Source organism: Myotis lucifugus, unplaced genomic scaffold (assembly GCF_000147115.1).
Source record: "Myotis lucifugus unplaced genomic scaffold, Myoluc2.0 scaffold_413, whole genome shotgun sequence".
Lineage (NCBI taxonomy): Eukaryota > Metazoa > Chordata > Mammalia > Chiroptera > Vespertilionidae > Myotis > Myotis lucifugus.
In genome coordinates, this window is record NW_005871461.1 from 349,644 (window position 1) to 362,494 (window position 12,851).

Genomic DNA, 12,851 nt, shown 5'->3' on the forward strand with positions numbered 1-12,851 from the left:
AGGCTGGATTGTGTCTAGGGTGAGGACAAGCCTGATTTATTGAGGGATCTGCTTGGTGCCATGTTGTTTCAGTGGCCCGGGCTCAGTGGAGGTGTGAGACGGAAGCAGGAGGAAGGGGTGAGCGGCACAGGGCCAGCTTGGAGTACCTGGGGGTGCTCTGGATGGCGGGGGGCTGGGCATTGGGTGGACCTGCCAGGTCAACTCAGAGAGGTGGCATAGAGGAGGGGTCAAAGCGGACTTGGAGCCACACCGTCGGGTTGGAATCCTGGCTCCTGCACCTCCTGGCCCTGACCTCGCTGAGCCTCAGTGGCCTGCAGCACTCAGCTCTCTGCCTGAGCGGCCCCGTTGGAGGCACGCTGCCAGCCATAAGTGAGGTTTCAAGGGCTCCCCCAGGCAGATCCTGGTCTCCAGCTGAGGAGGCATGGCTCATCCACCTCTGACCCCTGGATGTGTTGACTGGCAAGTCCATCTACAGCATCTGGCATCCTCTCGGCTTCCAGACTGGGAGTCACCGGGCTGGCACGGGCCCGTCATAGAGATGAGAGAACACCCCGGTCCCTGGTCTGGGCAGGACTCTTTTGCTTCCCTGGGCCCGTTTCCTCATCTCTAGAATGAGCTGCCCCCTCCACTGCAGGCACTGAGGCCTGGGTGTCAGCTGGTGAGCCGGTATCAGGTGTTTGGGCTGCAATGCCCTTTGGGCCCCACAGCTGGTGGGGAGCAGGGTCTTTGTTGGGGTGACCCAGGCATCGGTCCAGCCTCCTTGCCTCCTCACCCTGGCGTGGGCTCAGCATCTGAAGCAGTCTGGGGAGCAGGCAGCCCTGGGGGGGGACAGGGACTTTCTCCCAGAGGGGCTTTTTCCAGAGCTCCTGGTGCCTGCTGGGTGAGGACACATCTGACCTCCGGTTGGAGTGACATCCCCCGAGGGCTCCCGGACTGTGAGAGGGCGCAGGCTGGGCTGAGGGACACCCCCCGCCCCCGTGCACGTATTTTGTGCACTGGGCCTCTAGTTTCTAATATGAACAAATGTGAGGTATAAAGCAAAGGACCCTCTCAGAAGGTGAAATCAACAATGATGGATTTCTTCTTGCTGCCTCCCTCCCCTGTTCCTTCCCACCTCCCCCACAGACTCAGCAACTCCTGGAACAGCTGGTAACAGAACTAACTCCTATGTGGGCGACCTCTGTGGAGCTCTCCCTCCTGCCCCCGCCAGCCCAGCCAGCTCAGGGCCCTCTGTGTTTTCTGACTCACTTCAATGTCGGGGGCTGACACAAACTGGCTAGCTCTTACAGATTTGGGGGTGCAGGATAAATCCTGGCTGGAAATGGTGCGAGGCAGATTGTCTGGCTGCCTCCCCGTCTGGCCTATAAGCCACCTTCACCTGTCAAGCCCTTTGTTCACTGTCTGCGTGGCCAGGGAGGGAGTTGACAATGATCCCTTCGCTTGCCCAGCGGCCTATTCTCATGGTTACTTGGCTACAGGGCCAGGGGTGGATGGGTGGGGCACCACTGGGATGGAGGATGTCAATTTCCAGGTGGGGATGGTTTGGTTCAGCCAAGGACTTGGGAGTTCGCCAGGGATTCTCCCTGTCAGGCTGCCCTGGAAACACACACAGTCACCTAGGGCAGCCTCAGTCTCGGCATGGCTGCCCCCAGCTCTGCCAGCACCAAGCAGCCTGCCCTAGGGGTTAACGGGCCCAGAGGGCCAGGCAGTCCCCAGGAGGTCCTTGGCAGGCCCTCACCTGTCTGCTCCCCAAGCCCCTAACCTTGCCCTAGACAGTTGCTCAGTGGTTAGAACGTTGGCCTGAGGACTGAAGGACTGCGGGTTTGATTCAGATCAAAGGCACGTACTTTGGTTGCAGGCTTGATCACTAGCCCTGGTTGGAGTGCGTGCAGGAGGCAACCAATCCATGTGTCTCGCAGGTCAATGTTTCTCTGACTCTGTCTCTCCCCGTCCCTTCCGCTCTCTCTAATAAAATCCTCGGGCGAGGATTAACAGCAGAGTTCCTAACCTCTTCTGAGTGTGGATCGTGCTGATAATGAAAGCTATGGACTCTTATCAGAAACACACGTGTGCACTCCATACAACATCTTGCATCGTGTCAGGGAGTTCGCACCTCCTGAAGGGCCCATTAATTGAACCCCTTGGCCCCGAGGTTGAGAAATCTCGCTCAGCTCTCTCCAGGGTGATCGGGCCCTGGGGGTGCGGTGCGGCGAGGCCCAGAGAAGCAGGTCCCAAGAGAAGTAGCCCCTCTGAAGCCCTCCCTCCTGCTCCTGCTCCACTGCCGGGGACTCTTCCCTGCCCAGCCCCACTGCTGGGGCCATGGCCAGGGGAGGCCGTGTCCAGGCACAGGCCCCACAGAGTCCCTGTGGGAAGGGAGCTCACCCGAGGCCCTTGCGCCTGAGTGGGAGGGAGCTGATAACATGGACAGAAAGGAAGGGGAAAAGCTGCCCCATCCTGCACCTCTCCTCCTCGCTTGCCTCACTCCACGGCTTCCCTCACTGACCCACAGCGCAGGCAGCCCCTCACTCACAGCAGCAGCATCTTGCTGCATCCTCTGTCCCTCCCCCACTCTTGAGGTCACAACACTTGCCCCTCCTCAACTGCCCACCTGGTGGAGCTTCGGCTTCCCCCACAGGGGCCTGGAGGCAGCCGGGGCTGGTGTCTCCTACCTACAGAGACCCTTTTTCTTCAGGGTCTGGGAGCAGCTTGGTTCCAGTTTAATTCAGATTTGAGCAAGCTGGGATTTGGGGAGCAACCTCCCCTCCTCTGAAAAGTAGCCAGAACCCCAATTTGGTGGGAGGGAAAGTGGGGCAGAACTGGAGTGGACACGACTGATGACCCAGAACAAGTCTGCCCTCACGCTGTCATCAGATGGTTCCTGGGAGGGCTGGCCAGGCAGTGCCTTCCCTCGGTCCACGACAAAGGGCATGTGCTCCTGCGGGGCGGGGGGGGGGGCGGGGTGGGGGGGGAGGAGTGGGTACCTCCTTCCCAGGGAGTTTTGAGCCTTTTCCAGTATATCAGTTTCCTGCAACAAATGACCACAGGCTTAGTGGCTTAAAACAACACACATTTATTCTTACAGTTCGGTGGTCAGAATTCTAAAATAGTCTGACTGGGCGAGTCAAGGTGTCGGCAGGGCTGGTTCCTTCTGAGGGGAATCCATTTCCTTGCCTTTTCTAGCTCTGGAGGCCGCCTGCATCCCTTGGCTTGTGACCCCTTCCTGGCATGGACAGCTTCTTGCTCCGTCACCGTACCCCCTACTTGCTCTCTGACCTGCTTCCTCTCATACGATCCCTGGGATCACAGCAGGCCCACCTGGACCATCAGGGTAACCGCCTTGCCTGAGGGCCCTAACTATGACATCTGCCAAGTCTTTTTGCCGTAAGAGGCACAGGTTCCTGGGATGAGAACACGGACACCTTGGGGGCCGCTATTCAGCCCCCTACAGCTAGGCTGCCAGGCCCTCCTGGCGCTTCATGACCGGGAGAAAAAGGGTGGGCCTTCTCTGCTCTGGGTTTAGCAGGGCCCTTCCTAACCTTGTATTTCTAGGGTCTAGGCTTTCCAACCCTCTCCTTCCACCCAGAGAAGCTCACGCAATGTGTCCTTGGAAGTCAGGTGCCAAGTGTAAATCTAACGCTGGTGAGAGGTGCAGGGCCATCCAAGAAGCTCCGCAGGCCTGAGGGCACCTGCCTGAAGCCACACCCTGCTGGCTGCAGCAAGCCCATGACCAGGAGGAGACAGGGGCGGGTCTGGGGCCTGCGAGGGTGCCAGGAAGACCACGGGGTGGGTGAGCCCTGCTAGGCCCGCGCTGGTCGGCCAGAGCTGAGCTGTGGCTGCAGTGCCTCGGAGGTCAGAGGAAGAAGCTGGGGCTGTGGTCCTGGCTCGGAGATGACGGAGACCATGGCTGGGAGAGGCTCTGGGTTGGTGAGAGCATCTCTGGCCATAGCCTCTGGGGTGAGGACGGTGGCCTTGCAGACAAGTGCAGCTCCCAAGTCCCGGCGACAGGCTTTTCTTTGTGACGAGAGCAGGTGGGCAGGGTGGGCAGAGGCAGGGCGGAAGGCAGGGAGCCCCTCTTGCTACCTCTTCTCCATGCTCTGCATCTGCAGGCTGAGGGAGGTGAAGCTGGCCAGGAGGTCGGTCACCTCATCCACCTGCGGGACAAAAGGGCGGCTCTGGCACAGGATTCCAAGACCAGCCTCGGTGCCAGGCACCAGGCCTCCTTCCCAATACCACAGGCCAGGGCAGGCATTGTCTCTCCTCCCAAGGCATGTGGTGGCTTCACTGTGACTGTGGACAGCTGCCCAAGGGTTAGTCCTCGACAGCAGGTGGCCTCAGACCCAGAGAGAAGGGCCACCAGCAGCTTCAGAGGAAGTGGGCAGAGGCTGGAGGTCCCAGGGGCTGCAGCCCACAGCCACGGCCTCTTCTGCGATGAGGGTCTGGCTGCTCAGGATGGACTGGCCCTGTGGCTCCTGCCAGACCCGGGGCCCGGACCTGCGGCCACGCTCACCTGCTCTCGGGTGCTCGTCATCTGGAGGCGGGTACACAGGTCGTCCAGCCGCTCCCGCTGCTCGTGACGCCCCAGGCGCTCCAGGTACTCCCTCAGCATCTGGATGATCTGAAACGAGAGGGCGGGCTGGGCTGTGGGGTCCCAGCTCGGAGGCACAGAGAGGCCTGACGCTGCAGCCAAGAGGCACAGTGGAGCAGGTACCAACCGGGGTCAGAGTGAAGTGACCCGGGAGCCCTGGCGCTGGAGGCGGGGTGTCTGTGGTGAGGGCAGCACCCGTCCGCTGCTGGCTGGGTGCCATGGCGCAGCATGAGAGGGGCACTCACCTGCTTCACCTCCAGCCGCACGGCTTCCAGGCACTGGGAGTGGCCTTCCTGCAGGATGCTCAGCTTCGACTTGGCCAGGTGCAGGGGCGTGCGGCCAGCTCGGTCCAGGGCATCTACCCGGGCCCCTGTGGGAGCAGGCAGAGGTGAGCACACTGGGGGTGAGGGTGCGAGAGGAGGGAGAAGGGGAAGGCGCCACATACCTCCTCGTAGCAGCGTGGTGATGACAGGGACGTGGTTGGTGCAGGCCGCTGAGGAAGAACAGGGGCTTGAGTGCAGGACCACCAGGGCCTGGCCCTGTGTGCCTGCTGGACGGAGCAGGACTGTCTCCGAGTTGCCTGTGCCAGGTCATGCCTCCTGGAAGGCATCACCAAAGCAGCAACTCGGTGGGACTCGGCAATCAAGTCCGGCTCCCTCCCTGTGCCATGGGGACAGAGGCTTGGAGCTGGTACTGGCCTGTTAGCCGTGGAGTGAATCAGCCACAGGGCAGGAACCAGCTGCAGGTCTCACCGCCCTGAGCAGAGCTGCTGCTGAGCCAATTTCGGTGCCTAAATCAGCTAAGCTCAGGGCACAGCCAGCTAGTGACTGACAGGGCAGTCCATGGCACAGACACTGGGAGCTAAGGCTCTTCCTAGATGCTAGTTCCCGCTGGGAGCCTGCAGGACGCCAGGCTCTTCATCAAAGGAGCCTGTCTGAGCCACAGAGTAGGGTGTCTTGGCAGCTCTCCAGGCACTTACCCAGGTGCAGTGGCGTGTTCCCCAGCCCGTCCCGCTGGTTGGGATCGGCCCCATGGTCCAGGAGCAGCTGCACTGGAAACGGGAAAACCCAAGAGGAGCTGTCAGAGGCCCCTATGGACTGGACCCTAACCCCCAGCCCTAACCTGGCTGCAGAGGCTCACTCCAAGTGTGGATACGGAAACCAAACATGGTCCCTTATGTTATTTCTTTCATTCGCTCACTCATAGAGTTCATGTGCAGGACGCTGAGGGCCAGGAACTGAGCATTCCGGGAGGGCCTCCTGCCCTATGCAGTGTTACAGGACTAAGATTTTGGGGGGGGGGGATTTTTTTCTTTTTTATTGAATTTATTGGGGTGACATTGGTTAATAAAATTACACAGGTTTCATGAGTACAATTCTCTAATACATCATCTGTAGATGGTATTGTGTGTTCTCCATAAGGCAGTCTTCCATCACCGTTTATCACCCCTTTACCGCCCCCCCACCTCCCGCTTTCCCTCTTGTAATCACCATACTGCTGTGTCTATGTGTGGCTTCTTTATATCCTTAGTTGTAGGACTTCTGTTCATCTAGATTCTGGGTGGTTCTGAACGATGGTTGTTCTGTAGTTTACTTGTATTTTTGATGTGGTTGTGCGCGGATGTGAGACCGCATTTACCTATGTTGTCATCTTGACCAGAAGCCATGCTTTCAATTTTTATTTCCCTAGTGATTAATGATGTTCAATATATTTTTTATGTTTTTTGATGATTTATTTATCTTTTGTGATGTGCCTGCTCAAATCTTAATCCAGGTGGCGATTACACCAGTGTAGGCATATAGAAAGTTCTGTTTATACGTTACACCACGCCCCAAAGAGACTCCTAAATAAAAGGGCTGTCCTGCTGCTGGTCTTGGCACTGAATAAGTGTGGCCTGATGTCTTGAAGGACTGGCCCCAACCTCGGAGGCAATCCTAGTCTTCCCCAGGTGAACCCCTTCCCCGGTCTCAGTGCCAGATCCACGGCTCAGGGAGAGGAGCGGGCACCACCCCGGCTGTGCAGACAGGTCTTCCCCAGCTCCTCCGGAGAGATGCTATTTCCGCTCACTCCTCCCCCTCTAGGACTCACCGATCTGGTCATTGCCATTGCAGGAGGCGAAGTGGAGAGCCGTGCGGCCCTTGTCATCCGCTGCACAGGGATCGGCACCATCTTCCAGCAGCTGCTGCACTGGGACCACCAAGACAGAGGGAGGTTGGGTTGGGGGAGTGACCGTGTCAGCTAAGCTGCAGTCCCAGGGGATGGAGGGATGCTCAGGGGCCCTTCCAGGCAAGGCACTGATCATGCATGGGAGAGCTTGTCCCTCCTGGGTGCTTGCCCACGGGGACTACCATCCAGGACTTGTTCCCCTGAGGGCACAGCGGATGGCCAGACTCTGGGTGCTCACACTACTTGTCTAGGGAGAGGACATCGTAGAAGGATCCTGGCCCTCAGAGTCAGGAATTCTAGAGTCACAGAAATCCCCAGCACAGACTTTGGTCCCATGGACACGGCTGCCCCAGCTGTTGTTCAAGGCTTGCTTTGCTCCCAGGAGGCAGCCCCTTAGAGTGGACAGAGCAGAGGTTCTGGAGCCACGCAGACTAAATCCCAGGCTAAGCTAAGCTAAAGAGAAAGGAAGACACTGCCAATAGCATGGGCAGTGAAAGAGCTGGGCTGGGAGCGAGAAGACCCAGATCTGGGCTCTAATTCACCACCAAATGGGAGTGATCTCTGCCCTGCCAAACTCCAGAGCTGCTGTGATGAGACTAATGGATGTGACATTCCTTCTTCGAAAAGCATGGAGCCATTTTAAAATGTGAGGCATTAGGTATCACATGTCCAACTAAAATGTAGAAATTGCTGCCAGACGTGATTTTAGAGCAAGCAACATTTTCGTCTGCCTCAGCAAACCTCTCAAGGACTTGAGTCCTTCCAGACAAAGCCCAGATATCCCCTCCTCCATGAATCCTCCTGTCTCCTCAAGCTGAGTTAGCCAGTCCCTGTCCTGTGGCTCTAATATTAACCTGCTGTTTTAGAGCAATCGCTACTGTACACTGAGCCCCAGCCTGGTGTCAGGTATCTGACTGCTAAGCCCCTGGCCCCCCCAGCAAGGTCTCACATCCATTTGACAGACCAGGAGGCTCCAGCACAGAGGACGTGTGTTCAGGCCACGCTGGGATGTAAACCCAGGCTTCTCTGGCTCCAGAACTAACTCCTCCCCAGCTGAATACCTAACTTCGGTTTTTGGGGGAGTTTTATCTTAGAAAGGGTATTGCTTTAATATTCTTCTTCTCCAACTATGTTGTAGGGATTTTGTTTTGTTTATCTTAATGCCTTAACATTACTTACCTTGTTCAATGAATGTTGCGGCTGAGTGAACAGTGAATGAAGGAAAAGGTTTGGGAGAGTGGAGCAGAAATAAGAGCTTCAGGCTACCTTAGTGTTCATCAGTGCAATCACCAAAGACAGCCAGTATCACAGAGACAGAAAGCTAAAGTATCCCGTCTATTTTGTGACTTGTGCAGTTATAGTCTTTGGAAAGCATTTTAGCAACATCTATCAGAAGCCATCAAAACAGGCATACTCTTTGATGTAATAATCCCATACCTGGGAAGTTATCTTAGAAATGAAATACCAATGTGCAAATATATGATGAAATCACACTTTTTTTGCCCTCCTTTCTTTTGTTAATCCTCAACCAAGGATATTTTAAAAATATATTTTTATTGATTTCAGAGAGGAAAGGAGAGGGAGAGAGATTGAAACATTAATAATGAGAGAATCATTGATCGGCTGTCTCCTGCATGCCCCCTACTGGGGATTGAGCCTGCAATCAGAGCATGTGCCCTGACCAGGAATCGAACCATGACCTCCTGTTCTTAGGTCCACACTCAACCACTGAGCTATGCCTGGCCAGACCGAGGATATTTTTCCATTATTTTTAGAGAGAGTGAAAGGGAGGGGGTGGGGGAGAGAGAGAAACATCGATATGAGAGAGACACATCGATAGGTTTCTCCTGCACGTGCCCCAACCTGGGCTGGGGATCGAGCTTGCAACCGAGGTACATGCCCTTGACCAGAATTGAATGAGGGACCCTTCAGTCTGCAGGCTGACACTCTATCCCTGAGCCAAACTGGTTAAGGTGTTTTTGCCCCTTTAAAGGCATAGTTTGCATCCATTAAATATTGTGATTATGACTGGGGAATGGAATTATAAAATGTTTTTTGCTCTTTATAAGCTTTAGAAATATCACTTAGTCATACATTCATTTTATAAATAGGAATAAATGATGCTTCCATTTTGAAAAACAAACGGTTACAAGGACAATGAAAAATGTTTATGATATACAAAAATTGTGCGGGCTACAAAATTGTGTATACAGCACAGTGTGCAAGCCCATGAAGAAAATTCCTCTGTGTAGGAAGAAGAACCAGGATAGTCACCAAAACATGAATAGAGATTAGTTCCTCTCCTAACATTATGGATGTTTTGCTTGTATAGTTCTCTAATTTCCAAAACATTTTAAGTGCATATATTATTTCCATATTTAAAATATTTTAAATGATTATGAACTCACAGAAAAGCACTTATGATTTAACATTAGCAAGGGATAAATTTTGTGCCCACTGTAATCGCTAAACTATACAAAAAACCCCACAATAATAAATATGCAGAGAAAGAAAGAAAAATGCTAATCCTACAGCCAGTTTCGCCATCAGAGTCCTGCTAGAGCCTGGTAAACCTGAGAGCCATTTAGCTGTGAAGATGGGTGTGTGAGAGGCTCTGAGTGGACAATTACATCCTTTCTCTCACAATAATAAAACCACCACACGAACACCTGATTCAAGGTGAACCAGACTTGGTGCGCTCTCCCTCCCAGGAGCACAGCCTCCCCCCAAGCTGTTTCCTTCACCCTTCTCTCTCCTAAGCTCCAAGGGCCCCTTCTGTTGCCTCCGTAACTTGTTTCCTGAGCCCATTTCTTCTACCGCTCACTTCTTCTACCTCTGTGACTTTCTAAATAAGCTTTCTCTTATAGTTTGAAAAAAAAAAAAAGATGAACTAGACTTTCTGTGGGAGGGAAGCATAATTAAAATATTCTCTGGTCACACACTAGAGATATTAAAAAGAGAACTCGTCATTTTTCTTGAAAAGCTATCCAGGTTATTGCTCAAATATTCCAAAATATTCCAGTTTGTGGAAAAGAGACCAAAGTGAAGAGAGGTGAAAAGCGCTCCGGTTTCCAGGCCCGCTCACTATGCTGTGCCAGGGACAAGGGCACCATGTCCAGGCCGCAGTGCAGCACCGCAGCTCCCGGGTCAACGACCTCCTCTCCACGCCTGCTGGACACGGGCTTTCCTGCCCTTGGCCCTTGATCTATGCTCACACTCCATCTGTTGGCCACAGGATCCCACCACCAAAACAAATGATGTCCACACGAGGCAGGCAAGGATCCGCTCCCAAATATGCCACGCCCCAGTCCCCGGAGTTTATGGATATGTTACTTTACACACCAAAAAGGGACTTTGCAGAGGTGATTAAGGTTAGGGACCTTGAGCTAGGAACATTATCCTGGATTATTCAGGCCCAACTTTATCCTGAGTCCTTGAAATCAGAGAACCTTTCCCTGCTGCGAGATCCATAGAGACGGCAGTGCGAGGACTCAGCCTGCTACTGCTGAATCCTGAAGCTGGAAAAGGCAGGGAAACAGACTCTCACCCAGAGCCTCCAGGAGGAAACACAGCCCTGCAGACACCCTGCTTTCAGCCCGTGAGACCTGTGTTGGACTCTGACCCACGGAACTGTATGATAACACAGTTGTGTTGATTTATACACCACTATGTTTGCGGTAATTTGTTACAGCAGCCGTAGGAACGAAGGGACCACTTTCCCCTGATTCACAGAAAGAATTAAATCAGTGGATAAAATTAACTTTTTTCCTCTAACTTGCCCTTGAACCTTTGATATTGCTACTGCCCTATCAGCTGGTGAACGCTAGAGAGCAATGACAAGACAACCAGAGTGGTGTCCTGCTAGGAGCCCCTCCCATACCTTCCAGATGTTCTGCCAAAAAACAAGTTTGAGAACCACTGACCCAACTACCACAAACCTCAGTGTGCAGTGGAAGGTGGTTGCTCTGTGCAGATGGTGGCTCTCCTGGCAGCTAAAACAGACTGTTCGTTCCCCAAAGTTCCTAACCTGCTGGGTGTCAGGGATACAAAAGCAGATGTGTCCCCACCATCCAGGAGCCCTCAGGGCGGTAAACACTAAGACATCAGGAAGTTCATGGTGACGGGGAAGCATGGGGAGAGTGAGCACCTACGCAGACACATCTTCTGCCAAATGACTGCAGCTTTACAATAACTACAGTGAGCAGACTCCACAGGGTGAGCTGTCAGACTGAAGGGATTCAAGCACCGTCTCCCCAGGTGTTGGTTACCTGGGTTTTTCTTCCCTAACCAGCCCACGGAGCTGGATACACTTTGCACACTCACCTGTTTCCACATCGTTGGCATTGGCCGAGTCCCTCAGCCTCTTCAGAGCTGTGAAGAGAGTAAGAGAGTACTAGTTAATATATATTTTTATATATATAAAACAGCAGCTGCCACAATGAAGCAGAAAGTGCACAGCTTCCTAGTTACCCCACCACTCAGCTACAGGAGCACCTAAAGAGAAAGAGAGGTGCCAGGATACAAGAGACACTACCCCGGGAACAAGGAGAAACTTGGAACGCGGCACAACTAGAGCAAAAGCCACATTCTGTCGCACCTGCAGCAGCTGGGTGCCTGGAGCAGGTTAGCTAACCTAGCTCAGGTCTACCGCTGGCAAAACAGGGCTGAGCTCCGTCCTGACCGCCATGAGTTGTTGCAAAGACAAAACGAGATGTTTACATGGCAGCTCTCTGTGAGCAGGTTACACAGATAATCGTATATTCTCCTTTAAAATAGGCCAGTCCCAAAGGCCTTACTTAAATGTGGTCATTTCCCCTACAATGACACTACCTCTATACTAGAGGCTAATTGAAAGCAATGCCTTTGTCATCAGAAAAATGGTCACATAGGGGCGGCACATCAGAGCAGAAGTCTGTCTGGCCGCCTGGGGTGGATACGTTCCTCGCGATGGGACTTGGAGGAAGGCGCTCTCTGAGCCAGTTTCCTCCTCCATAGAATGGGATCAGGATCTGGATCTCAGTGAGTTATTACCGTGAGGGTCAGAAATGCTCACACTGGCACACACAAGGGCAGATTCACAGCTATACATGCGCTACCTTCCTCAGCTCTCCCCAAGATCTCCGTAAAGCCAGTACTGTACTCATTTTACAGATGAGAAAACCAAGGCTGAGAGGGTCTACAGTTTGCTTAAGGCAGAACGAAGTGGAGGAGTCCATCGAGGTCTGTGCATTAAAACCAGCGGTAGGACTTGGCTACAGGCTCATTCCGCGGCGCCCCAGGTTATTATCTACTAGTAACCCCTGGAGGCGCGGAAGGTTTCCATTCAGGAATTAGCCAGTGTGGAAAGGCTGGGGTGACTGGTTCTGAGCAGGAAGGCCTTTTTCCTTTACATTCATGGTCCACAGCAGTTATACGTAATAATTATTCCTGCTGAAAGGAGACCCGGGGGTGTCACTCTGGGCTCTTAGGTCGGACGTCGGGGTGATGGGGATGGAGGGGGTCCAGATTGACAGGGCAGGGGTGAGGTCGGGGCCTGCTCCCGGCGGAGGCCCGGCCCGCCTCCCGCGCGCTGCTCACCGTGCACCTCCTTGCCCAGGGGCCCGAGGCGGCGGTGGGGCCTGGCGGCGCGCCGCAGCCGGCCGGCGGGGATCTTACAGAGCAGCTCATCGCGGGGCTCCGAGTCCTGCTGCCACAGGACGTGGAGGTAGCGCAGCGGAGACTGGGCCCCGCCGGACGCCCGGCCCGGGAGGCCCGCGCCGCCGCCCAGCGCAGACCCGAAGTCCGCGAAGGAGAAGAGGCCCTCGGGGCCCGTCAGCGGCTCCGGCGCCACCGCGCACTCGCCATCCGAGCTAGAGCGGCCCGAGCGCGGCTCCTCGTCCGCGCCCCCGGCGGCGGCTGCCATGGCAACAGCTCCGCGCGGGCCTGGCTGCCTGAGCCTCGTTCCGGACCGACCAACCGACCCACTTCCCTTCTCCCGAAGCCTCGCTGTCAGCGGGCGAGCGGGTGGGCCCGACCTGCAACCACGGCAACCGAGCGGGTACGGGCTCGCGTCGCGAGCTGGAACGCTCCGAACCAATGAAAACCCTTCCAGCCTAAGCCC

The 12,851-nt window shown here is 54.7% G+C and overlaps 1 protein-coding gene across 1 annotated transcript; it reads right to left on the minus strand.

Moving 5' to 3' along the window:
- Positions 1-3,046: 3,046 nt before the first annotated feature.
- Positions 3,047-12,851, minus strand: ANKRD54 (ankyrin repeat domain 54). Its single transcript, XM_006102410.3, has 8 exons — positions 12,329-12,851; positions 11,075-11,122; positions 6,674-6,772; positions 5,565-5,636; positions 5,031-5,078; positions 4,831-4,955; positions 4,508-4,615; positions 3,047-4,151 (listed from the first exon to the last, which is right to left on the minus strand). The coding sequence occupies exons 1-8, from the start codon at positions 12,651-12,653 to the stop codon at positions 4,077-4,079; spliced, it is 900 nt and encodes a 299-aa protein (XP_006102472.1). The 5' UTR covers positions 12,654-12,851; the 3' UTR covers positions 3,047-4,076.